The sequence below is a fragment of the Micromys minutus genome, assembly GCF_963924665.1.
Source record: "Micromys minutus genome assembly, chromosome: 7".
Taxonomy (NCBI): domain Eukaryota; kingdom Metazoa; phylum Chordata; class Mammalia; order Rodentia; family Muridae; genus Micromys; species Micromys minutus.
This window is the reverse complement of record NC_137976.1, coordinates 3,391,989-3,417,715: the sequence shown is the minus strand read 5'-3', so window position 1 is coordinate 3,417,715 and position 25,727 is coordinate 3,391,989. Positions and strand designations below refer to the sequence as shown.

Sequence of the window (25,727 nt, the reverse complement as noted above, 5' to 3'; positions counted from 1 at the left end):
GTGTCACAGGGAGAGGAAGGGCCTCCGAGGACAGCTGTAACAGCTGATGTGGGTTGACTCATGGCGATGGCAGGCCCATGTAAACAAGATTCCTGACACAGGTGGACAACTTTGGTCGATGGTGACGTGGCTAATGTGGCATCTGAATAGGGCTTTGTAAGGCTTTGGCTAGTGCCTTTCAGTTCTGACCATGAGGTCACCTGTCACTGTGGCTCAGAAAGCAGTTTGTGACAAGTATGGGATGACCTGACGGTGACTTCCCTGTTGTCACGCTTATGTATACATCTTGGTCTATGTACACACTTGTTCCTGAACTATTTTTGCAAGGCTACTGCTCGGAACCCTGACTCTCCCAGTCCCCAAATGTATTTCTATCACATTATCGGTACCCAAAGCTTTGTGTGCTATTAAGGCATTGAGGCCCCTGGCCATGGGCCACATATATAATGTGGACACATCTGCTCTTCTCATCCATGGGCATCAATCAGATATGGTAACTGCTTCAGAACTATTTTTAGAAACACACAGCAAAATAAGCTTCTGTCATGTCAAGCCATTGAAATTCTGCTATTTTACATCTAGACTTTAATCTCAATATTCCTAGAACTTTTAATCATTAGAGTAATATGCTTATAACTGGAGTACTTTGTTATTATTTAGGCTGAATGCAAAATGTTTCTTTCAAGCCTCTCCACCCCCCCTTCTCCCTCCCTCCCTCCCTCCCTCTCTCTCTCTCTCTCTCTCTCTCTCTCTCTCTCTCTCTCATGTCTTACTAAACCCAGACTGACTGCAAACCATGTAGCCAAACTTGACCTTAGGATCTTCCTGCCTCTACTGTGCTGGGATTATATACATATTCTATCACATCTGGCTTTCAAATGCTTTTCTTGAATTCTGACACGCAGCAGGGATATGCATCACACATCTCAGCCACAGTTTTTTTTTCCAGTCACACAGTTGATGCACAATCTTCACAAATAAAAACGTCTCAGCTGAAGGTCCAGCTTCTGACAGAGTGTGTAGGCAGCTTATTGGAAATTGGAGTGGGTAGCAAAGGGGACGAAGCAGCAGGAAGAGAAGCCAGCACAGGCCTGGAGAGCACTGGTACCATGGCAACGGTGATTCAGTCCCACAGATTTTCAAAGAAGCTGCTGGAACACAATGGAACTGTCTCCTGGGGGATGAGGGGGAGAGGGATATCTACTGCTATCTGCCTATTTGGGGCTTTAGGTAGATTTATAGGGGCTAATCCATTCCTTCTAGGGTAAGCTACAAATGGCTCCTGCACGGATCTGTTTAAGGCTTGCGCAGAACTGTTCGGGGCATCATACCAGGGGTACAAGGGTGAAAGAGTGTGAAGTGGCCAGGAGAGGTGCTGCAGCAGACTGTATGTTCAAACAGGCACACTGCACGCTGATACTGTTCTACTCCAGTCCCATCCCTTCCCCCAATATTAGAGGCTGCCAAGATCTATGATCTGGAGAGTATATCAGAGGGGCTCTGTGAGACCAAAGCTATTTTCAAAATAATAGTAAGATTCTTCATGTTCATTCTGTGTTCAGGGTTTTCTAGAAGTTTCTCAATGTGTGTTAATGTACACTGTCTGAAGGGGCAGGCACAAGGCCCAGCTTCTTTCATAATCCAGGCATTAAAGAAATTTGCAGAATTAGAAGATGATTCTATTTGAGCCACAAATTTTGTGCTTGAAAATATAGGTGTTTTTCACAAATGTAATTTGTCTTAAATTTCATTGCTTTTGACTAGGCTTATTATACCAATGTTTTGGGTTAAATTGTGTAACACAGTTCTTTTGTGTGTGTGTGTTGCATGCATACATGTTTGTTTTATATATATGTTGTGCTATATATATATATATACACTTTTGTGTATATATATATATATATATATATATATATATATATATATACATATATATATATATATATACACTTGAGTGTAGTTGGTTGTGCATGAGGCCAGACACTGATGTGGTAAAAAGATGATGGTTGGCAAAACTAACTTTATAACCAAGAAGAGACTGGTTTATCATGTGGTGTGTGCAAGAGTACCCAGGCCACTGTATGTGTGTGAAAGTCAAAAGACAACTTGAGGGAACTCTCTCTTGGGGATCAGACTCGGGTTGGTAGGTTTGCTGGCAGTTATCCTCATCCACCAAACCATCTCAGTGCCCCATGACTATTACTCATAAAATAATATATAAATCACACAATCTCACAGAAGCTCCCACTTCATACAAAATATCTGAAGGTCCTGAGATTATTTAAGGTGAAGAAAAGCCTAAGTTCACTTTACCCTCAAAAGAATTACAGCCCATAACATGAAAACCTCTGGCCATGGGCAGCCCCTTAGGAAGCAAACAGACAATGTGTTTGAGGCAGAATGAAAAACCAGTTTTGAGGCTAATGTGCAGGGGAGTCCTAGGTTTTACTCCAGGTCATTTGAAAACCTTGCAGGCCCATCACTGTCCTTGAGAGGAACTGGGAACACTGTGAACCGAGTGGCGGCTCTGACTACTTCCTGCACTTTTTGTAAGCAGCAGCCACAGTTTTGCTGAATCGTCAGCTCAGCTAAGGACAAGCAGACAAGATGGTCATTTTCAACTCTGGCTGCGTGTTAGACTTGGGAGACATCTGTTCTTGGTTGCTTTATGTTAGGCTGAGGAGACGGTTTAGTGGGTAAAGTACATACCGTAGAAGCCTGAGGACCTATGTTCAGATCTCTGGCGCTCACACAAAGTAGCAATAGGATAGGAGGCAGACAGCTAGAGCCCTGGAGGCCAGCTAGCCTGGCCTAAGTGGTGAAGGGAGACCAATGAGAAACCCTGTCTCAAACAAAGAGTGCCTGAAAAGATACAACTTAAGTTGTCCTCTAACCTCTGTGTACACCGTGCATGTGTGCATTCACATACACACGAACACATTCATATGTGCACATATACATCTACTCAAGGTTGATTATAGTATAAGGTGGTATTTTATTTATTGTCAATTAAAAACTCAGTTGAAAATATTTACAGTATCATTTGAACTCGATCCAAGGAATCGATTTTCATGTTTTTACATGTCAGTATTGGGTATTAAAAGGACAGTCAATATAATATGCTCAAAATTATTCAGCCCACAACTGTAAATGTTTGGTTTTAGGATGTTTATACACAGCTCAGTTTTAGGTGTTGAGTTCTTTGGCTTCTAGGAAGAACATTTTGTTTACTTCACTAATGGGAACATCTCTTAATGCTGGGATGGCGTCCTCTTGGTAGTTTTTTCTCTGTTGGTTTTTAGCATAGTTATCTGCAAGAAAAGAAGAAAAGCTCTGCTGACTTAAGCAATTCTTCCTGTAATTTCCATGGTTGGTTGAGACCTATGGCACTGCTTAGCAGGCTGATATTCAGACAATGGCAAACACCACAAGCTATTATTAACTATCTCATGCTGTAACAAAGTCCCTAACAAATGCAACTTAAGGCTTAGTTATATGGAGATAGTTCACCAAGGAGGGGAAGCGATGTCAGTAGGAGCAGGAGGTGGTGGATCACATGGGTCCACCATCTGACTGACCACCAGGAGGCAGACAGGGATAAATGCTTATATTCAGCTTATTTCAGCTCCTTTTTATTCAGACCTAGAACCCATTCCATATTTAAGGTATCTTCCCATCTCCATAACCAAATCCCGAGAGGCCTCATAGAATGCTCAGTATGTTTCCATGGTGAGTCTAAATCCCTTCGAGCTGCTGATGGAGATTAATCATCGTGCCATGTTTAACGTAACAGATGTTTTCTCCCAATGTGTTTCTGAGGCCTATTCTTGATTGCTTTTCTAATAAAAGTACTAGACTTTCCTTCCTCTATGCCTCATAATTTATACATATAACCTTACCTGTGATCGTATGAATGGAGTCAAGTGGAGAGGTACTCATCATGTTGATTCCAAATAAGAGCACATAACCAATCACAACGGAGATAAGGAGGTAGACAGGCAATGCAACCGCCCAGTATCTGCACAAGAGAGTTCATGCATGCTAACAAACTTGTCAAGGACTCATAATTCCAGAAGCACAGATTATGAATCTAGATTATTATTAAAATAGCAGATGCATGTAATGGATATCCCTACAAGGGGTCAATGAACAGCTGCAGACACCTGTCTCAGCCAAGCCATTCCAATCCTAGAGTTTTATTCTGCACAAACAAGCCCTTTAAATATCTGAGCTGTTTCTTCTGGTATTTATACCTCACTTCCATATAACATGCCAACATTATTTCTTGATTTCCATCTGCCTCAGATATTTTCTTGAGATGTTCTAATATAAAAATGAGGTATTTACTTCTTCCTCATACTTTCTGCATATGCTGCACTTTTATTAAGTCAGCAGTTAAAGTAATTGATTATGTCAGCAATATTTGCAACTGAGAACCTTAGGGTATTATGTTTTTTTCTGAAATTATACATTTCTGTCTACTGTTTTTCCCAGTATCTATCAATACTCCAGAATCAAATTCTTACATGCCTCTCAGCTTTCCTCTCAACACAGTTAAGCTCACTAAGTGCTCTATCTTGCCAGGTTTTGTTAAATCATTTCTTCCCTACCATTTTCCCTTGCAGAACTTCTAATAGATTTTTGTACCATTATACATTCTTCTGTTTTCCACCTCTGCTTTCTGTTTCACTGTTTCAACACTCAACGTTCTAGATAACACTTCAATTACCATGCTTATAACTGTTCAATGACAGTTAAAGAAAATATTCCCTGGGACAGCATACCATTCAGGATTCCTTCTCATCTCAGATGATTAAACTTCCCCATTTAAGTATCTTCTTTTGTATTCAAGAACAGACTTTTCTTTTAGTGCCTGGTCTTTCTGATAGCAGATTTATATTTAAGATCCAAGTGATAAGGTGACCAGATGTAAGATATGTAAAAGGGCAGAGATGGCAGAGAGGTCAATTATAGGTCCTGCCTTTTACCCTGGTCAGCTTCCTCAGGAAGGTACCTCCCACCTTTCTCTGGGAGAGGGCAAAGCCTGGTGAAGGAAGGTGCTAGGGAAGGGAGCCTTATTCAGCTGTGCAGATGTTTAGTATCATTTCCTGTGCTTCATTTTTACAGTTAACCCTTGTAACTTCCAGAATACAAACTCTGCCCAACACTTTCCACAGGATGAAACTATTTTCTGAAGAAGAGGGTAAGGTCAATTTCTAGGTTTAAGATATGGAAGGGGAGTCAGCAGGTCTACTGCATTTTAAACACATTCCCTGTCCAACGCAAAATTATCATTACCAAGAGATGCTGCTGCTTCCAAGGTATGAGTCCCCTTAACCACACAGAATGTCCTAAGATGTTGTTAACATCTTATCTGCTGTCCTATTTTTTTATGCTCATGCTTATCCCTTTAAAAGATTGTTCAGCAACAGAACAGTATGACTTTAGGAGATGGAAATAAACGTTTGCCCCACCACCTTCAATTGGTGATATATTAATAACCTTTAGATCTTTCAACTGCTGTTGAGGTATAGCTCAATGGTTAAAGCACTTGCCACTCAAGTGTGAGGACCCGACTCTGGATTCTCAGACCCAGGTATGTGCTGGGCTTTTGTGGCAGACCTGCTGTGTTGGGATCCTGTAAACCCCACCCCTCAGTTACCTAGCAACAGCCAGGTATACCCCACCCCTCAATTACCCAGCAGTAGCCAGGTATGCTCCCCCCCCAGTGACCTGATACTATAAAAGGAGCTGATTGACCCCTCCTCTCTCTCTTGCCCTTGAGCTCTTGCAGCCTTGCTCTCTCACCCCTACCCCTCCACTTCCCTTTCCCTTCCCCCCTCTCTCCCACGTGCTCATGGCCTCTACTCCTCTACTCCTCTACTCTTTCTGCCTCTCTTAACTCTCCCATGATCTGAATAAACTCTATTCTGTACTATACTGTTGTGTGGCTGGTCCCTCAGGGAAGGGATTCCCAACATGGGCCCCTCAGAGGCATCTCCCTTTCCCTCAGGCCTTCATGGGCCATATGCCCCCCACTCTCTTCATCCTTCCCCTAACATTGGTGCCGTGACTCGTGACTCGGATGCCATCTTTTCACAACATTGGTGCCCTGTGACTTTTCCTTTCAGTGACTTTTCCTTTCATTGGTGCTCTGTCATCTTTTCCTTACATGCTGTAAGTCTAGCAAAGGGAATTCTGGAGGGAGCTGGCTCGTCAGACTAGCCGTACTATAGAACTCTGGGTTCAACTTCAAGAACTTACCCCCAGGAATAAGGTGGAGAGTATCAAGAAAGACTCCTGACATCAACTACATGCATGTGCAAATATGTCCACATGCATACAATATGGCTATACATGTGAACACCCCACTACTCTCCCACCCCCCAGCACAAAAATAAGAGCAACGTTAAATTTCAACACAGACACTCATAGATTTTAAAGCAATAATGGCTTGAGGCTTGGGTTTTAGAGGAAAGTATTACCTGTCAAAAACAGTCATCAGTTTTACCCCCATTGAAGAAATATTAAACTTACTTTTGAGGCCAGTAAGTTAAGCCTATGGAGTTTAACCAAGATTCAGGAACGAAAGCCCACACAAGATAAAGTACTGCAGGGTAAAGAGGGTAAGGGAAGAGAGAAGACATGTCAGTGAGGCATGATCCAGTCTGTCAGACTCATACACAACAGAAACGCTCGTCAAAGGCATGCTTCACTCTCAGAACTCAGGATATGTGGTTCCTATTCACCCTGTAACACCTCCCATAGTTCCCCTATTAAAAGTTCTTAGTGTCTTAGCTTTCACATTGTACTTTAAAGTCTACGGATACTACCCAGAGCTCCCAGCGACTAAACCACCAACCAAAGAATACACATGGAGGGACCCATGGGTCCAGGCCTTGTCTGGCATCAGTGGGAGGAGAGGCCCTTGGTCCTGTGGAGGTTTGATGCTCCAGCAAAGGGGTAGGCTAGAGTGCTGAGGCGGGAGTGGGTTGGTGGGTGGAGGAGCACCTCTTAGAGGCAAAGAGGAGGGTGAAGAGGGGGGATGGGATGGGGGACTGTAGAAGGGTAACCAGGAGGGGGGACACCATTTCAATGTAAACAAGTAAAATGATTAATAAAAAAATCTGTGGGCATATTATTTCTTAGCAACTTATTTTTAAAGCATCTAACAAATTGCTTCTGCATTCCATGTGCTCAGTGTTTCTCCACAGTGAAGATGTAATTGCATTTAGCTGGTTAAAGGGGAACGTGTCCTCTCTGGTTCTGACTGTCTACATACAATCTTCTTTTCATCAACACCCAGTCTTTGTGGGCTCCTTTTCTGCTGTCTCCATGTAGTAACAACAGATAAGCTCTGAACTTCTCTACACGCAGTAACTCGTTTAATCCTCAAACAGTCCTGAGACACACGTGTATTTATGCATGAGAAAGGACTCATTTGTACAAGTGGTTGAGGTGGTGATGACAGGTTTCAAGCTACATCAGCGGCAATGGGTTTGTTTTCTTAGGAATGAAGTGTTACAGAGCTTTGTATGTCAAGACTGAAATACAGTGAAGCCCCAAAGAGATGGTTTGTGCTTTCTGTATGCTTCTGGTGCTGAACAAAGATGGTTAAATAGATCTTTTCTCTACTATGTGTAAGTGGTAGCACTAAAAAACAGCACACAGCACATGAGGAGGGCTCCTCCTGCTCCTCCACCTCCTTCCCCACAGTTCTGCTTTGTGGATGTGTTTTGTTTATATTTCTTCTCCAACTCTGTAGAAAGCTAAATGAAAGCAGACAAGGTGTGGCTGTTTTGCCTCTCCCTGGCCTGTAACACTGCCTGGTATATAGTAGGTGCTCAATAAATTCTTCAATTAGTTTTTGGTTGTATCTAACATGCTTGTATAGTTCCTAATCCTTAAGATCCTCTTTGCACAGGAATTTACGGGAATAAGTGACAGCTAATACCTATTAAGCAGTTTCTTGCATAAATTTCCAGTTAATTCAAGAGTCAGAGAAGGACTTCAGTACAGCTAAGCCTGCAGTACACCTGTTCTAATTCCAGCCTGTTGTTTCTTGGCTTTGATCAAATTACTTAAATCCAGCATTCCCATCTTTAAACTGAGGAAGCAAGGCAGTGCTCACTTCACAGGTTCAATTCATGAAAAGCAAAAACAATGATTCCATGAAAGAGACAGCAGCTACGTCTAAGCTAGTACTTTCCACTTAAGAATTGAGAAGAGCACTTCTACATAGGCATTCTGATTTCCATCAAGTACCAGAAGGTTGGACTGTGGGCATTAAATTTTCTACCACTTGATTGTCTCATACCTTCCAAACTTTTTGAGGAGGGACTTTGCTCTTGCTTGTTGGAGTTAGTTGGTCATATTAGGTTGTTTTTTTTGTTTTTCTCAGTGGCCTCATCTACAAAACGGAACATCATGGGGATCAATTAAGGGTACATTCTTACACCTGTCTTCTCTGGCCCATTATCTTCACTCTTCAGCTCCAGCATGCTACCCTGGAGCTACAAACGCCTCACTTCCAAACCTTCACAGGCCTTCATTCAGGACTCTTCCCAAGGTCTTTCCTGATATAATTGCCAGGGAGTGGCCTGGAGGAAGCTAACCCTAATTTCTAAGCCTTTCAAGGCTCTCCCAGGGCACTCATCTCTCAGAACTGTGGGTTTACTATGCTTCTCCACAGGAGCATGACCCCAAGGGTTGGGACCAGGTTTTATTCACATTAGCATCAAGCCTAGTGCTAACTAAATATTGGGGATTTAATCTAGTACTGGATATATAAACTGAGCAAACACTCGGGACCCTTCAGGACTCCTTAAAATACAGAGGTAGAAAGAATCAACAGTTCGTGTGTGTACATTCTAAGGACAAATGCATTATTTCCTGGTCCTCGAATACCATTAAAGGCCCTGGTCATCCATCATTCCAGTACTTACTGAAGCCAAACTGAGAGCTTAGGAAAAGAACAAAGCCATAAATCGCTCTTTCTGGCAATGGCGACGGTGAATTTTCCACCATCTTCCCTGTGTCCTTTAGACAATCTATGGAAAAGGAACACAATCATCGTCAGACATCGCCCCCGCACCCCCTTCACCACTGGTCTGTTACATAATCTCATCACTCGCTGCGGACACAGTCACTGCGGATGCTCGAGCGCGCCCGCCCCCAAACAAGGGCCCCTTCGCGTGCGCGCGCGCGCCCCTGCGGCTGTGGGGCGGCGGGAGCGCGCGCTGCAGGGAAAATGCGCACCTCGGACTCTCTGAGGCCGGGATGGGGCTCGGGCCCAACCAAGGTCCCGAGTCCTGCCCTCTCTCGAAGAGCCTCCTACGTGAGGGTCAAAGCAAACGGAAAGCCCTGGACCTTGAGCCCTTCGAGCACCAACGCCCACCCGTCCCCACCCCTCAGCCCCTCGCACTCAGTCCATTGCGCAGGCGCGGCCCAGACACCCGCAGTGGGGGCGGAAAGAAAGAAAGAAAAAAATAAAAAACCTGAGGCAAAGCAGGGGCTGGCGGGCGTCCCCGCCGCTCGGCGCAGGCGCACTAGGACCGCAGCGCGGGGGGCCAGCGCGGGCTCACCTCCCACCCCGCCGAGCTGAGGGGGGCGGCGCGGCGACTGCGCATGCGCACCTCCAAGCCACGTGACCCGCCCGCCTCCGGAGCGGCTGAGCGCTCGCTCTGCGAGTCTGGTTGACGTGGAGGGCCGGAGGCGTCGGCAGCCCGCGTCCGAGGCTCGCGGGCTGCGGGCCCGGGTGAGTGCAGACTGCGCGCGGCGGGGCTCCCGGAAGCGTCTGCGCGTCTCGCCGCAGCCGAGATGCCCGGGCATCGGGGCGCTCCACACCTCCCTCCGTGGGTGTGTGGTGAGTGTGGGTGTGCGCGTCGCCGCGCGTCTCGCCAGGCGCCCGCGCGCTGAGGGGGGTGTGGCCGCCCTTGCCCGAGTGGGTGTGTTCCCTTTGTCCGGTGCTCTCAGGGGCGTGCGTAACGGTAGGAGGGGGCTTTTGTGTGCGCTTCGACTGTCGCGCGGGTGACAACCCCAGCCGGGTGTCGGTGGTCGCGTCCGGAGCGCTCGGGGACGCGCCTTTGGGTCTGCGACTTGCCCGCTTTGTTCCTATGCTCGCCCTTCCCTGGGATGCTCGCCTTTCGTTGCGACGGCGTGGGCGTCCTCATCTCTGAGGATGGTTCCCTCCCATCACCTTTGTCACTTGCCTTCCATGTGGTGTGCGCGCCTCCTCAGCGCGCGCTCCCGCCGCTGCGGCAATCTGCAGTGGCGTGGTCGAGCGCGCGTCCTCGCTGGTCCCCAAAGGTGCACTGCGCCCGGGCCTGCGGCATGCGCGGGGTTGGGCTTGCAGGGCCTCGTGCGCGCGCGCGCGCCCCCTGGTCTGTGTGATTACACGCGTCTCCCCCCCACCCCCGTTGTTGGGAGGACGGGGGAGAGACGCCGATGTGCGCCCCCCCCCCCGCAGCCTTTTTCTACGCCTGTGCAGGGGCTGCTGCTCCTCAGTGCTGGCGATGTCACTAAGGCCTGTGCGGCCATCCCATAGTGGGGAGGGGGCAGATTAGGGGGACAAAGGACCAAAATAAAGCCGAGGGTGTGCTGTTTTTCAGAAGCTTTTAGTTCCAGATGTCTTTCAGTTTACAAATTCTTTCCACCGTACGTGCTTATTATGCCTCTCACCAGGCGATGGCTAACACTGGTTATTGCAGGGTGTTTTATAGCAGCCATGTAAAGCTCTGAATTCTGGCTAGGGATGAGGGTTCAGGGAAACAGGGTTGAAATCATACAGGTTTTACTGCTCTCTCCGGGGCGGTTTTCTCACAACTACAGCTTGAGTCAGAACACTTGTTTCAAGGATTTTGTATTTTATTTTAAGGAAACGGATTTGTTATAAGGTAAAAAAAACTCCCCCTAGGGATTCAGTTGTCACTACTGTGCTTGTCAAGGGTTTGGTCTTTGCGCTCAAGGGCTGCGGATTCTCTTTCTCCTGCTCAGTTTCCCTATTGTTGCCTAATTTTCCTTTTTTCTCTTTTAATTTCTGGAATACTTAGAGATTAAACGCAGGTAGATCTAACCAAACCAGGCCATTTTATTATTTATTTATTTTTGCCAAATTTACTTCAGATTCTCCAAAACAAACAAAAAGCTTAAGAAATTTTGGAGATGCTGAGTTTGACCCCCTCCTTACCTAGAGATAGCCACTGTGTTCAGGTTTGTGTGTGTCATTTCTGTGCATAATTTATAATTTGGTAATGATGACTATATAAGAATACATAGTATTGGTTTTTAACTAAAGTGATATAAACTTGTGTCTTTTTGCAACTTGCTTTTTCACTCAGCATCACATTTTGAGATTTATATATGAATAAATTGAATAATTGTACTTTTTTGAATTATTATAATTGTTGGTGTAGCACTGCATTGTATGAATATACCGTAATTTATACTTATATTCCTTTTGATGGACTTTGGAATTGTTTACAGTCTTTACTCTTTAAAACAGTCCTGCAATAAATACCTCTGTACCTGTTTGCTGTGCATAATTTTGGAGTTTCTCTAGAAAGTACCCTTAATTATAATTTTGCTGGGTAGTAGGATATGTACATCTTCCTCTTAGCCAGTTTTAACGGTCACTGGTATGAAGTCACACCCATTTTCTCACATGCTTGCTAACAAACTGTTTTTTTCCTCACTTTACTGACCGTCTTCTTTATGACTTCAGCTTTCTGCTAAATTTGCTTACAGACTGGCTCTTGTCTAGCCATGTGATAGCAAATGGGTTAATCTTTCACAGCTGATTGGTTCGTCTTTATTGAATTTGGTCCTCATAACATTAATTGCAATGAGCAGTTGTTATGTTATCTAATGTTGCTTTGGTTAATGTAAAGAAAAGGTTTCATAGTATGTTATATGTACCTCTCACATAGCAAGTGAACTGAATTAAAAGCATTTTAAAGATATGATGTTTTTCTTTAAATTCTTTCTTGATGTAGTATTTGATATATTCAGAATACATGTAACATATTATATTTACAAACTGTGAAGTAAAACAAATGAACACTTACAAGTCTACCAGTGGAACCAAGAATCAAGCTAACCAGTGTTGAATACGTTCAATTTCAGAGGTGATTATCCTGAATTCATGTTATTCTTGTATTTGAAACATTTTTATCAGATTTTTATGTATCATTTTACATTGAACTGTGTTTATGGCTTCTATGTTTGAGTAAAACACATTATTCTGGGTATAGTCTTTTCAAACTTGCTTTCACTAAATGCTGTGTTTCTAAGTAACTAATACTCTGAAGAGATGTAAGCCATTAGTTCTTTACTGCTGTGTAACGATGGGTGAATATAATGCAGTTTACTTGTGTTTCTGTTGGTGGGCATTTTGACTGTTCTATTTTCTCATAAGAAACGTAACCAGCACACCCACTTGGAAGAACTATGGTGTAGCTGCAAAAGTAGGAAAGCAAAAGACTAGTTTAAAATGCTGGAAAGGCCTCTTAATTCCAGCACTTCCTCTGCCCACTTATCTAGGAAATGGTATCATTTGTTTTTCTGTTAATTATTAGTGTTTGTAATTACTTTTATTCAACTCACTTGTGTGCTAAAACTGTACCTACAGTGGTTTGACACCTTTTTACTTGTGTGGTACATGTGCCATGGCACATGTAGGGAGCCCGGAGGATACATGTGGATGGGGATTAGGCTTCGGTTGTCAGGCTTGGTGGCAAGTCCCCACCCACTGAGCTATCCTGCTGACCTAGTTATACATTTGGAAGAATCATAGTTTTACTTTAAAATGTCTTTTTGGTACTCTAGAAATGTATCCTTTGCAATGCTGAACTCTAAGACATTATTTGTAGCTTGTGGAAAGTATATAGTTATTTTTAGTGCTTTGTTAACAGGTTTGAGTACCCAGCATCATGAGCTAGGAGTGAAACTGCTGGCTTTTAGGGGTTTGAATATTCAACTTTATGATATGATTTCAAGTTGGTTTTGAAGTGGTTGTACCAACTTGTGTCTTAGATAATAGTTTTGTTAATTTACATACCTTGATCAGCAGTATATGAGAGTTACAGGCAGCTTGCAACCTGTTCAACACTTGTTATCTTAGATTTCTTTGTATTTGCCAGTGTTATGACATGGTGCATCTTTGTGGTTTAAATTTGTATTTATTAAGGAGATTGAGAATCTTTATATATTTATGCATCAGGTGTTTCCCTTCTGTGGAAAACATGGCCTTGTTTATATACCTATTTTTAAAGAATATGTCTTGTTAAAGCCGACAACCCAGTAGTACTTTTTAGTCAATGTGCATTGAAAAAACCCAGAGCATGTGACACAAGTTTTCCACCACAAAACTACATTATACAACCCAATTCTTAATTTTAATATAATCTAATTATTATATTAATGGAAACGTCCCTGCTCTGGCCTTACTAAGACGTTCACTGTTTCTTTTTAGACATTTCAAACGACATGTTTCTCACTTACGTTCATAATCCACCTGTAATCAGTGTATGAAGTGAATGAGTGACTCATATTCATCTTGTCCCTTGTCTCACAGTCTCTGTTCTGTATTGAATTCACCTGTTTACCAGAGTGCAGCATCTTACTTGCCAGCTGAGTGTTTCTGTGTATTCATCTGTTTCTGGCTTGTCTTTTTGTCACCTCATCTTTATCTGTATTGGTACCCACTCTTAGTTATCACCACTGTAGCTTTGCCTGAAATCTGGTGTGTTTTGTTTTTTGGACACAGATAGGGTCATATTGTGAAGCACAGCATTTGTTAAATGGTGCTGTGATTCAACCCAGGACCATGTGTGTGCTAATCAGTTACTGTACCATTGACGTGCATTTTTAGCCCTTCTGTATTTGGAGTCTTTCTCATTCCTGGACCTTTGACCTTTAAGAATGAGTCTTGAAAAACCCTTTGGGACTTAAGTGAAATCAGTGCAATCAGTTTTGTGGAGAATTGAAATGGGTTGCTGTTATAAATAGTACTTTTTCTGCTTTGTATTTTTCTTATTTTGGAACTCTTTTTTTTTTTTTTTTTGTCATTTGCAGTGATTTAGGTTTTTTTCCTTCTCAATTTATTGTGCGTGTTTTCATGTTCTGGCATATTATTAAATGTGTGTTTAGTTGAAGTGGTTTTGTTGTTTGTTAGAAGTGATTACAGTAGTGCACATACTCATTTCCAATTGTAAAGAAACAGATTAACTGTTAACAGTAGCATTTGTGGGAGGTTTTGTAGATTACTTATCATGTTAGGAGAGGCCTTCCCATTTTGTCACGTTTTTCTGCATCTTCTGAGATTCTGTTTTTTTCTCCAGTCCATCAAATGAAATTAATTACAAATTACATCTAAAATATATTTTATATGTGATTGTATTACTTACATATAATGTACCACTTCTCTGCCTGGTGCCCCCAAAGGCCAGAAGAGGGCGTTGGAGTTATAGGCAGTTGTGAACCACCATGTGGGTCTGGGAATTGAGCCCAGGTCCTCAGAAAAGCAGCCAGAATGTTTCACTGCTGATCTTTCTCTCTGGCCCTTCAAATTACAGATTTTAATTACATTTTTATTTTACTTTGTTTTTCTGGAGATAGATCCAAATAGGTTATCTTTTTTAATGATACTGCTGTTTGGTAATTGTTTGTTTGGTTTGGCTTGTTTTAGACAGCATGTGTGTGTGTTTGTTTGTATCACTTGGCTGTCCTAGAACTAGCTTGGTAGACCAGGCTGGCCTTGAACTCACAGAAATCTGTTTGCCTCTACCTCCCAAGTGATGGGGTTAAAAGGCACGTGTCACCACCACCTGGCTTGATCTTGTCTTATCTAGGATTTTGTACCTGGTTATAAAACAGACCTTCCCACCTTTCTATTTTTGACAGAGGGTCTTACTCTCTAGCCTGGAATTCTTGATATATAGGTTAGGCTGACATCAAACTCATAGAGATCCACTTGCCTGTTTTGTGAGCAAAGGTGTCTCCTCCCAAACCTACCCCCATGAGGCTTCTCATTTTTCTGTTTTGACTGATTGATTTTGGTGTTAAGGTTACAATAATCTACCAAGTGAGTTAATCTACCAAATTAGTTTGGATTAGAGTTAATTAAGATCTTGGTGGATCTTACATACAAAATGACTTGGATATATAGTCTTTCTGTAAATGCACATTTGGCAGCAGTTGTACTGAAATAGAATTGTTCTGTTTACTATTTCTTTCAGTTCTCTTTTGGTAGTTTCAGAAATTTGTTCATCAAAAATTTAAATTTATTAGTATCAAATTCATGCCATTTTAATTTTCTCTTCTTGTTTCAAATATTATACCATCCCTGTCTTTTGTTTGAGACACTGGACTCATTCTTTATCCTGGCCTGTGTCACCATAACTGGCTATTTTTTTCTTGTTTAGTTCTGTCAGAAGTTTATCTGTTTTATTAATATTGGCATAGGAATAATTTTATCTTTGCCTTTTATTCCATTGTTAAATACACAGATCTTTTTATTTCATTGTTTTGATTTCTTAACCATGTTGTCAGAATGTGATCTGCATTTCATTTTGCCCCTATGAAAACAATTTATCCATGTTTTATGGCATTGTTCATATAAAATTTAATAGTTGCTTATGATGAATAATTTTAACGCTTTATATGTATGTATGAAGTCTGTGTATTGAGTAATTGCTACATATCTATTAGATAAAGAATAGAAATTGTATTGTTCAGTCTTTATTTTTTTTCTTTTTTATCCTACTTACCCAAAGACCTTTCATGTGTCTTCAGTGGGCCAGACTAGAGTCAAGTGAGCAGGGTGATCTTGGCCTGCTCATTTGACCAAGCTGATTCTTGGGTGGCTGAGGATCAGTGGGTAGCAGGTAGGAGTCTAAGAGTACTGGTAACTCAGGACTTGTTAATAGGCCAGCTGTTTCTCTGTGTATGCTGGGACTTCTTTACTAGATGCATGCAAGCTTAACATTGATTTTTTTTTTTAAGATTTACGTATTTATTATATATAAGTACACTGTAGCTGTCTTCAGACACACCAGAAGAGGACATCAGGGCATCTGACCCTACTACAGATGGTTGTGAGCCACCATGTGGTTGCTGGGAATTGAACTCAGGATCTTTGGAAGAGCAGTCAGTGCTCTTAACCACTGAGCCATCTCTCTAGCCCTTAACATTGATTTCTTAGTGAATTGGACCTGAGCCCTATTTTTGTCCATCCTAAACTAAGTCTCGTTTGGTAGAAATTACCCAGAATATTTATTTATTTGTTTGTTTTAAACTTTGGCTGTTTTAGGTTCTTTACAATTTAGACATTTCTTACAGATAACATTTTTGAATGTTCTTTTTTGGCCCATCAGACAATATGTCTTTTAATTGTTAAGTTTAGAAATTCCTGTTTAATTCAAATATCTTGATTGATGGTTAACTAGCTTTTTTTTTCTAAAACCATTTTTCTTTTACCCTTGAATTTGAGAAGTCATTTTGATATAGTTGAAGGCTCTTAAAATTTCTTTTCTGTTAGTATAATATAGATGCAGTCTTGTACCAGTTTTTATTTATTTATTATTTGAAGAAAATATTGTTTTACTTTAGCTACATTTGATTGTCTGTCTTTGGGAGTGTCTCATTTTACTCTTAAGTTTTGTTAGACTGGGTTACAGGCTATGGTCCAGGTAGCCACTAGGTAACTGTCTCCCAGTTGAAAGGCCAAGAGCATAGTTATTCAGTCCACACTCAGTGCTGGGTGTGTTAGCTCGATCTTGAGCTGTTGCTGTCTGTCTCTCTCTGTCTCTGTCTCTGCCCCCCCCCCCCCCCTTTGTAGGAGTTCTGAAGTATTTCTAGAAATCTGCTGGTCTTCAGTCTACATTGGAATCCCAAGGGTGTAGGTTCTAGTACCAGCTAGAATGAGGGCAAGCAGGCAAAAGCACAGGCTTCCGTGTACCATGTCCTGGGCTGCCATTAGATTTGAGGTGGCCCAGATTTAGGGATGCTCTTCCCACCTCAGTCGATTCAGTCATAAAATCCCTCACAAGTATGCTTAGATGCTTCAGTTTAAATTAATCCAGATATAGTCAAGTTTATAACCAGAATTAGCCACCACTATTTTAAAAAAATATTTATTTAAAAGGTATTTTTTACATGTATTTGTTTGTGTGAATATATACCACATGAATACAGGTACCTCTGGAGGCTGGAACAGGGCATTAGACCCTCCGCAGCTGCGCTTCATTCAGCTGATGTGGATGCTGGGAATTGAACACAGGTCCTCTGGAAAGCCAAGTGCTCTTTTAACTGCTAAGCTGTCTTTCTAGCTCCTACTTTTTTTTTTTTTTTTAAGATTTATTTATTATATATAAGTACACTGTAACTGTTTTCAGACACATCAGAAGAGGGCATCAGATCTCATTACAGATGGTTGTGAGCCACCATGTGATTGCTATTGGGATTTGAACTCAGGACCTGTGGAAGAACAGTCAGTGCTCTTAACCACCGAGCCATCTCTCCAGCCCTAGCTCCTGCTTTTCTAATATAAAATTTTGATACAGGTCTTTCTTCAGAAGATTGTAAGGCCCTGTGTTATTTAAATAACATGGTTTTTATCTGTTTCTATGGAGTTTTAATTGGACATGTGTGTTCATGTCTTTCTGGGTTACTTTTCATCTTTCAAATTTCTCAGGCCTTCGTGCTAGATAGTTTTGATGAGTTTATCATCTAGTTAGCCAGTTTTCTCTTTAACTGTGCTAGTCTTTTCAATTTGCACTTTTTACTTTTAATACCTATCTACCTACCTATCAATGACATATCTCTCTGTATTTGTAGTTGTTGAGACAAGGTCTTGCTCTGTTGCTCACATTAACCTTGCATTTGTACATTTTTCCACCTCTCCTGAGTTGCTGAAATGACAAGCATGTCATTTCTGGCTGTTCTTAAAAGGTCTATGTGGTTCCCTTTCCATCATGTTCAGTCATTCTTTAGTGTAATGTCTGTGCTAATTTTCAAATCTGTAGCTGTTCTGTATTCTGTATTTGGCCATCTCAGTGTCTGAAATTTGGGGTCGGGGTTTCTAACTTCTTTTCTTTTGTTGTCTTTGTCATGATGAGTTGTTACACCCCGTTTGTTGATTATTGATTATGGACTATTTGATTAATCTTTGTGAGAATTTGAGTCAAAAATTGGGAGTATTTTTCTTTCTGAAGGCATTGTATCAGTTTTGGCTAGATTTGGAGATGAACTGGAACTATTCTCAAGTTATACCTGGGCCGGTAGCCCGGGGTTTCCCACCCTGCTCCATTATGGCTTTTGGTAGCACTGCCTCTATCTCTTAGAAGTCAGTTTAGTTTCTAGCTTAGGTTTGTTGCTTTTGGAGAGAGAGGGTTGCTTTAAGTGTTATCCTCTATGAATAAACAAAACATTTAAAAAACTTTTTAAAAAATCTGTAATTGGCCAGACCCAAGGGCATATACCTTTAATCTCAGAATTTAGGAGGCAGAGATGAGTGGATCTCTGTGAGTACAGGGCATCCTTGTCTGGTCTGTATAGTGAGTTCCATGGTGGCTAGGGCTGTAATAGTGAGACGGTCTTAAAACTGCTCTATCCCCCACTACCCTTTATTGCCTGAGTTCTTCAGTATCTAGTAAGTACATGTAACTATGCTAGTTTTAGTTTGTATTAGAAAAAAGTTTTCATCAAATGGAATTTTTTATTAAAATTTTATATTAAAACAAGTTTAAAATTAAGGTATATGTTAAGTTATTCTAAAGGAAAATATTAAGTAACTACACATGCTGAGTTTGCTACCTTTTGTATCTCCTAGACCCAGAGTGCTATAACAGATAGACAGCTAGCTGATCAAATAGTGTAAAAACTTCTGTCAGTGGTTTGGGCATAGTGCTCTAAGCTTGCAGAACTACAGATGTAAACTCAATGCATTGGGATGATCAGGAATTGCTTCCTGAATTGAGCAGAGCTGGTGAGCATTATGTGCTCGCAGAATAAGGTTGCTAGGGATGACCAGCAGCCAGCTGTGACTGAGTCTAGGCCATGTGCTGTGTAGTGCTGAGATAGAAGCAGTGGTATTAGAACAGCCTTATCTGTATATTGTTGGGAGAGTGCTATTTTGATACCAACAAGAGGCTGTTGAGTAGATTTAATCAGTGTGATGATAGGCTGAGTTTCAGAAGATGCTGAGGTAAAGGCTAGCTACCACTTAGGAGACTGCTTGTTGTATTACATTAGTTCATAGGAGAAAAGATGAAGGCATGGCTCAGGCATTGGCATTAGACATGGAGTATCTGTGTGGTTTATTCACACATTTTTTGATTTTTAGGAAAGTAGTGGTATAGGTAATTGGATGGAAATGATTAAGGAGAGTGGGAAGTCAGTGTTGACCTACATTTTTGGTTTCCTTCACGGTTTTAGTTTGGATAACCATTTGGCTTTTAGAGCAATAATTGATAAATAGTATACAGAAAGAAGAAAGGACTGTGCTTCTTTTGACAGTTTTTGAACTTCCTGAATCTGAGGGGGCTTGTGGGACATTTTGGTTAAGATCTAGTAGCAATTGACATGGAAGTTCTAGAAGTTGAGAGATGAGGCCCAGCCTGGAGAGATTTGGGAAATTGGAATCCAATGTTTTCTATGGTAGTACCACCTGAGCTAGCTAGTTTAAATGCTAAATAGATAAATACCTGGAAAGTTTTAATAGTGACTTATTGTGTATGAAAAACTTCTATACCAACCTGTGATATCATGGACATTATTATTTAGGCTAAGTAAACATGAAAGGGAAATATTAAGTAAAAATTCATGCAATAAATGGAAACTGCAAAAATCATGGTGAAGCTGTGCAAATGGTGACAGTTCAGAAAGTGTAGCTGTGAGCTTTGGGTGTGTGGATGAGGACACTCAGAGAGAGTAAGAGTGAGACAAAAAGAGAGTTGGCATTGGGTGGTGGGGAATGGACAAGAAGAACCCATGAAGGAGACTGAGGAAAAGCAGCCAGACCAATAGGAGGAGAACCAGAAGATGGTCTTTGGAGTCCATATGAAGAGTCCTCAGAAGGAGGAAGTGGTCCACAGAGTCAAGTAAGTTGTAAGCTGAAAAGTCCTTTGGATTTAGCAGTTAAGGTAGACTATTTAGCTGGTATCATCTAAAAACAGTAGGTTTTAAAAATTGATCTCCAATGCTAATAATAGCTAGCATTTATTGTATTTCTTAACATGCCTACTACCTTGAAAGTACTTTACATGTACTAGCTGATTAGTCAGGAAGGCAGTATTGTTATTCCCTTTTGGTATGTAAAGAAATTGAAGGACAGAAGTAATTTGCCCTGGATTACACACCAAGGCAATGGGAACATCAGGGTTCCAGCTCAGTCACTCTGGCCCCAGAGTTCATGCTCGGAACCATTTTGCCGTATTGCCTCTCTAGTTAAGCAAAATGGAACATTAGAAACATGCACCAGCATTGTTATCCCAGTACAGTGTGGCTGTGTGTGGTGTCATGAGATTGGCTATACTTGAATGACTAGCATCATGTTAGAGGGACTTGAGTCTGCCAATTGTATTGCAATTTATACCATGCTGGTTATTTTGTGGGTTATGACAGATCTGACAGATCTTGTCTTTTTCTGTATTTATAGGAAAAAATGTGAACTTATAAGTGTGTGTGTGTGTGTGTGTGTATACGCACACACTTATTTCTGAGGATAATATTTTTCCATGTTTTGGCTGCTGTGGTGTTTTTAATTTTTTCAGCTATTATGTAAATTTTTTATACCCTGGAACTGTTGTTCATGCAGAACAGGCAAACTTCTCAGATGTTATAGATGGCCATTTTATTGTAGATGGTCATTAATTTTATTGTAGATGCCTTATTAAAAGCAGTTTCTCTCAAAAGGTAGAAATGGAACCAACTTGTAGGAAGCCAAGAGAGGATGAAAATAGAGGACTCAGTAGGAAAGGAAGAAAATTCTTAGTTCGGTTGACAAGAGGAGGTGATGGAAAAGAAGACAGCTGTAATGATTGTTGGTGTGGTCAGAGAGGACTTGCTCAGCATGAAGGATTTAAAACAGTAGACACTTATGCTGGTTGAGAAGGACATCATCAGCATAGGCCTTAACGTGGCTGGGATGGTGGACTTGGAGACAGGAGACTGATTGCCAGTGTTTTTAAATGTGAAGACAGTTGAGAGCTGAGTAGGTGGCTATGATAAGGAAACATAGCTGTGGGAGTTACCATGTGTGAGAGAAGATCATGAGGCTAGAGGACTGAGTTTGAATCGTGACCTTGAGTAAATTACTTTATTTTACTGAAATGGTTTCAGACTACACTCGTACAGAAGAGATGGGGTTCAAGTCTTCTGTGAACAGTTACTGTGGGATTAGTGAGAAGATGCCTGTAGAAGTGAAGCACTACAGTGTTCACTTGGTGGTGTGAATAGTTTGTGATTTTGTCACGTTTTCACCATCAAACTGAATATACTGTTTGATTGAAGAAATAGGTGTGTATTCTAAGAACTGGTGGTGGCCTATTTAAAGATGATCTTGACGGAACAACAGTAGGTTTGAAGAGATGGACAGACGGTATTAATGGTGTCGCTGGTGATGGAAAGACAAGACTGTGACTACTTGGCCAGAGCCAGAAGTAATTAGATGCTGAATTCTAAGTGATACTTAGTGTACTGCTCTGAAAACAAAACAAAACAAACAAAAAACAAAGAAAACTTTATTATTGAACTTGATTTAGGGAAAAATAAAAGCCAAAAACTTGAGAATAGTTTTCCTCTTCCTCCACTGAAATAGACATTAAAAATAGTTTTTGATAAAGTAAAGATGTTTTTTCACTTGCAGTCTAGCAGCACGAGGTGTGTTTGTAGTAGTTGAGAGTAGCAAGCAGGGGTGATTAGGGTGGTAGGTAGGTCTGGATGTGGCTGTGGAGAGCGGAGTGTTACCATGAAGCACTCTAACTTTGCCCCTCTGAGAGATCATCAGAACTAGGAACATGTGAATGGCTAACAGGAAGTGGTTGCTCAGTAGAGGCAGGATGGTTGAAAGTTTAGCAGTTTGTATGCTGTGAAATGGTGTATTTTATGGTATGTCATATAGCAGGTAGAGAAGTACACAGTAGGAGAATGTCTTTTCTGCATTCAGCAAACACTTTCTGAAGACATCCAGAGTCAGATGCCCTTACTTATATTCTACCCATGGGAAACATATCCCTTGACTTCAGAGTAGAGCTGGTGAATATGTGAGCCTAAAGAAAAGAAGAAACAGATTAAGCTCTTTGGAAAGAGCCTGGGAAAAAGAACAGTGCATTAGGGATGAGAATATGCAGACCTTAGTGATCTACTTGGAGTTACTTCTTAGCATATAGGACCCAACATGGTTCTAATATACCATAGGGAGAAGTGCTGCTGCTCCATCACCTCAGATAATGCCACTGCTGACTAGAATGTCGCTGTCTCCTTAGGACTGTGCAGCATGGATGACTTTGCTGAGGGAGGTCTCAGTTTGGCAGATGATATCTTACTGGAAGATTACCCTTATGAGGATGACTGTATCTGTACTCCTGACTTTACCACTGACGATTATGTTCGAGTAACCCAGCTTTACTATGAAGGCGTGGTGAGTAGGTTTGCTAACTCTACTTTAGAGCAGTTTTTGTGGCATGTGTATTGACAGGACAGTACAAGTGCTTCTGAAGAGATAATTTCAGAAGGGAAAGGCTGTGTTGCCAGAGTGGTGAGAAGTAGTTACTTTGACTGGAGATCAACCAGGCTCCTGAGGAAAAGGAACAGATTCAGAGAATCCAATGATAAGGCCCAAGATGAGTTCAGAAACCACAAATCATACATAATTTCACATTTTACCAGATAAAAATCAGAATAATTTTCTTCTTTTAGGGTATGCAATATAAAGATTATGCCCAAAGTGAGAAAAATTTAGGTGAGTATATTAATACTTTAATGCTAATTTGTTGCAAGACTATTAAGGGAAATCTATCCATCCAGTCATATCAACATAACAAATTTATCTTTTAAAATGTAATTTTAGCTTGATTTGGTTATATAGGCCTTAATCCCAGCACTTGGGAAGGAGGCTGAGGCAGAAGGATTAGAAGCTCAAGGCCAGCTTTGATTAGCATGCTGAGACTCTTGTCTCAGACTAGAAACTAATCTTGTAAAGCTACAGCTAGTACCTAAATTTTCTTGATATCTAATAGTTGAATATTTTTCCTTCAATTTTTACCTTTTATACCTATTGCTACTTTTCCTCTATTAATGGCATAGATTCATTTGAAGATGCTAATTTTAAACCTTTTAATTTAATTAAGAATATGACATCTGCAATATATGGTGCAGTAAGCCACTCTCCATCCTGCAAGATTACTGTGATGCCATTAAGCTGTACATCTTCTGGCCACTTCTTTTTCAACATCAACACAGTTCTGTAATATCAAGATTGCACCCCTGTGTAGAAGCCATGTAAGTTATTTATGATAATTGTTTAGAGCTGTGTTAGCATGCTGTACAGTACTGAGGAATACCAAGTACAGTAGGAGGCTTGTGCCTCTTTCTGAAATGTTATTTATTGTTGCTTAATAAGATAAAAAAAGTAAAGACTTGGGATTTGATTATAAATGAGTAATTATAACATTTTAATGAATTCCCTGAATAGTAATAGATTGTAAACTTAAAGCTGAGTACTCTAGAAAGGAGGAGAAAAATAGCAGTGTCGGGTTTGCATATTGAATACCTAATAGAGTAAAGAAAAAAAGGAACTTTCCACATAGTTTAGTAGAACTATAAATATAAAGTTCATATAAATGTAACATTCAGTAAATAATTACATTTGGGATCCTAATCTTAAAAAAACATTGTCTTTAAGCCGTTCTCGTGCTGCTGAGATAAGTTTGAAGAAATTACAACATCTTGAGTTGATGGAAGACATTGTGGATTTGGCAAAGAAAGTTGCAGTAAGTGGTAGAATGTGGTTCCCACTCATTTGAATGTGAATGAACAGGAGCTGGAGAGAGGGCTCAGTGGGTAAGAGTGCTTGCTGTGCAGACATGGAGGCCTGAATTTGGATCCTGGCCTTGTAACCCAACACTGGTAAGGGAGTGAAGACAGGAGGATCACTGGACTTCTGGCCACCCTGGCTCCAGATTCAGTGAGAGACTGTCTCAAAGACAGAGTGTGTTAGAGAGCAGCCTGATGTCCTTCTCTGGCCTCAGCATGTGTGAGTGCGTGCACCGTAGGTGTATGGCTCACCATGGGTTCATTATTCAGTTCATGTACTGTACTGTATTCCTGTCCCTCCCACACTCAAAAAAAGAAAAAAGAGAGAGAAGCAAACACACAAAAGAATATAAATGGATGGTGTTAACAGCTTATAGCAGTTAGCAGACAGTGCTTTTATTTGTGTTTTGTTTACAGACATGCACGGTATTGAAACAACAAGGCCAGTATACAGGTTCCATGTGCCAGAGTTGGGGGTGGGAGTTAGGGTTGCATCTTACTAAGGAATAGAAGCTGGAATTGATCATAAATGAAAGTAAGCCCTGGTTTGTAAAAGCTTTTGCCACGGATTCTTAAAGGGATGGGTTATCTTTTGATGTACACCACCAACATTAACAAGTAATTTGTATTTGAGTAGAATTTGTCATGAAAGACATGATAGGATGTTTTGTATTGTTTTGTGGATCTTTTATATGATTTTTAATTTGTTTCAATGTTTGGTACTGTTCTAGTTGAAACTTATTTGGTAAAAGTCTAGGTGTAATGAACTTCAAAAATTTGTACATTTAAAAGTTAGACAGTATAACTTAACTAGACTTGTATGGGAGACCATTTCTGAATTATATTAGGATGCTAAAGGGACAAATGAACCCTATCAATACTGTGGGGAATGTACTGCTTAGCATGTAGAATAGTGTAGTTAGACATTACTTAGTGACAGGGACACATTCTGAGGTCTGAGTCAGTAGTTGGTTTCCCTGTCGTATGAATCTCTTAGACTATATGTAATGCCGAGCCAAGATCATAGTGGCCAATCTTGACGTAAACAGGAGACAGGATAAACATCGTTGTATGAGACTGCAGCAGTGCTGTCCTACTGCTCTCTCTTGATGAGCAGTGAGTAGTCTAAAGTAATGGTAGAAAGTGTGCTGTAGTAAACACCCATCCCATAGCACGGGTGCTTATCACTGCCAAGTGCTCTGTCACTTCCTTGATTACCCACACTACCTCTGCATAACTTGTACTATGTGGACACAGACTTGTAAGCCATGTCTTTGAAAATCACAGTAGCTGGAATGTAATGTAGGTCACAAGTTTTCAGGTTTCTTACTCTCAGGGGACTTTGGTCCTGTCTGTGGCTCCTTGTTAACTGAGATGTCACTTGGTAGCTCACAATGTTTTCTAAAATATAGGCATTTTGTTTTCATTAGAAAAATTCAGTTGCTCCTGCCAAGGCTTGATGCCCCAGTGTAGGGGAATGTCAGGGCAGGGAGGCGGGAGGGGGTGGGTGAGTAGGGGGTACCCCCATAGAAGCAGAAGGAGGGGGTTTATGGAGGGGTAACTGGGAAAGGGGATAATATTTGAACTGTAAATAAAATATATCCAATTTTTGAAAAAAGGGAAAAGAAAATTTAGTTTCGAGGTTAGAAAGATGCCAGGCCAGAGTGAAGATTGAAGTCTAGATCTTCAGCACT

The 25,727-nt window shown here is 41.2% G+C and overlaps 2 protein-coding genes across 9 annotated transcripts in view; one reads left to right on the top strand and one right to left on the bottom strand.

Moving 5' to 3' along the window:
* Positions 1–2,981: 2,981 nt before the first annotated feature.
* PIGP (phosphatidylinositol glycan anchor biosynthesis class P) lies at positions 2,982–9,831 on the bottom strand (the record flags this gene model as incomplete). Its single annotated transcript, XM_080919120.1, is given in 7 exon segments — positions 2,982–3,311; positions 3,900–4,018; positions 6,538–6,610; positions 8,946–9,045; positions 9,048–9,050; positions 9,636–9,768; positions 9,770–9,831. Coding segments are annotated over 7 exon segments (615 nt in total). The 3' UTR covers positions 2,982–3,186.
* TTC3 (tetratricopeptide repeat domain 3) overlaps positions 9,719–25,727 on the top strand; it is a gene marked incomplete at its 5' end in the record, with an annotated part of 91,797 nt that continues 75,788 nt past the window's right edge. For 3 of the 8 annotated variants that reach the window (XM_080919114.1, XM_080919113.1, XM_080919112.1), the window contains 3 exons: positions 22,520–22,639; positions 23,349–23,499; positions 23,903–23,990. In XM_080919114.1, coding sequence (XP_080775240.1) covers positions 23,955–23,990 — 36 coding nt within the window. Of the gene's footprint in view, positions 9,758–9,790; positions 9,866–22,495; positions 22,640–22,917; positions 22,961–23,348; positions 23,500–23,902; positions 23,991–25,727 lie in introns of those variants that run through there. The other 5 variants (XM_080919119.1, XM_080919117.1, XM_080919116.1 and 2 more) reach the window with 5 other exon arrangements.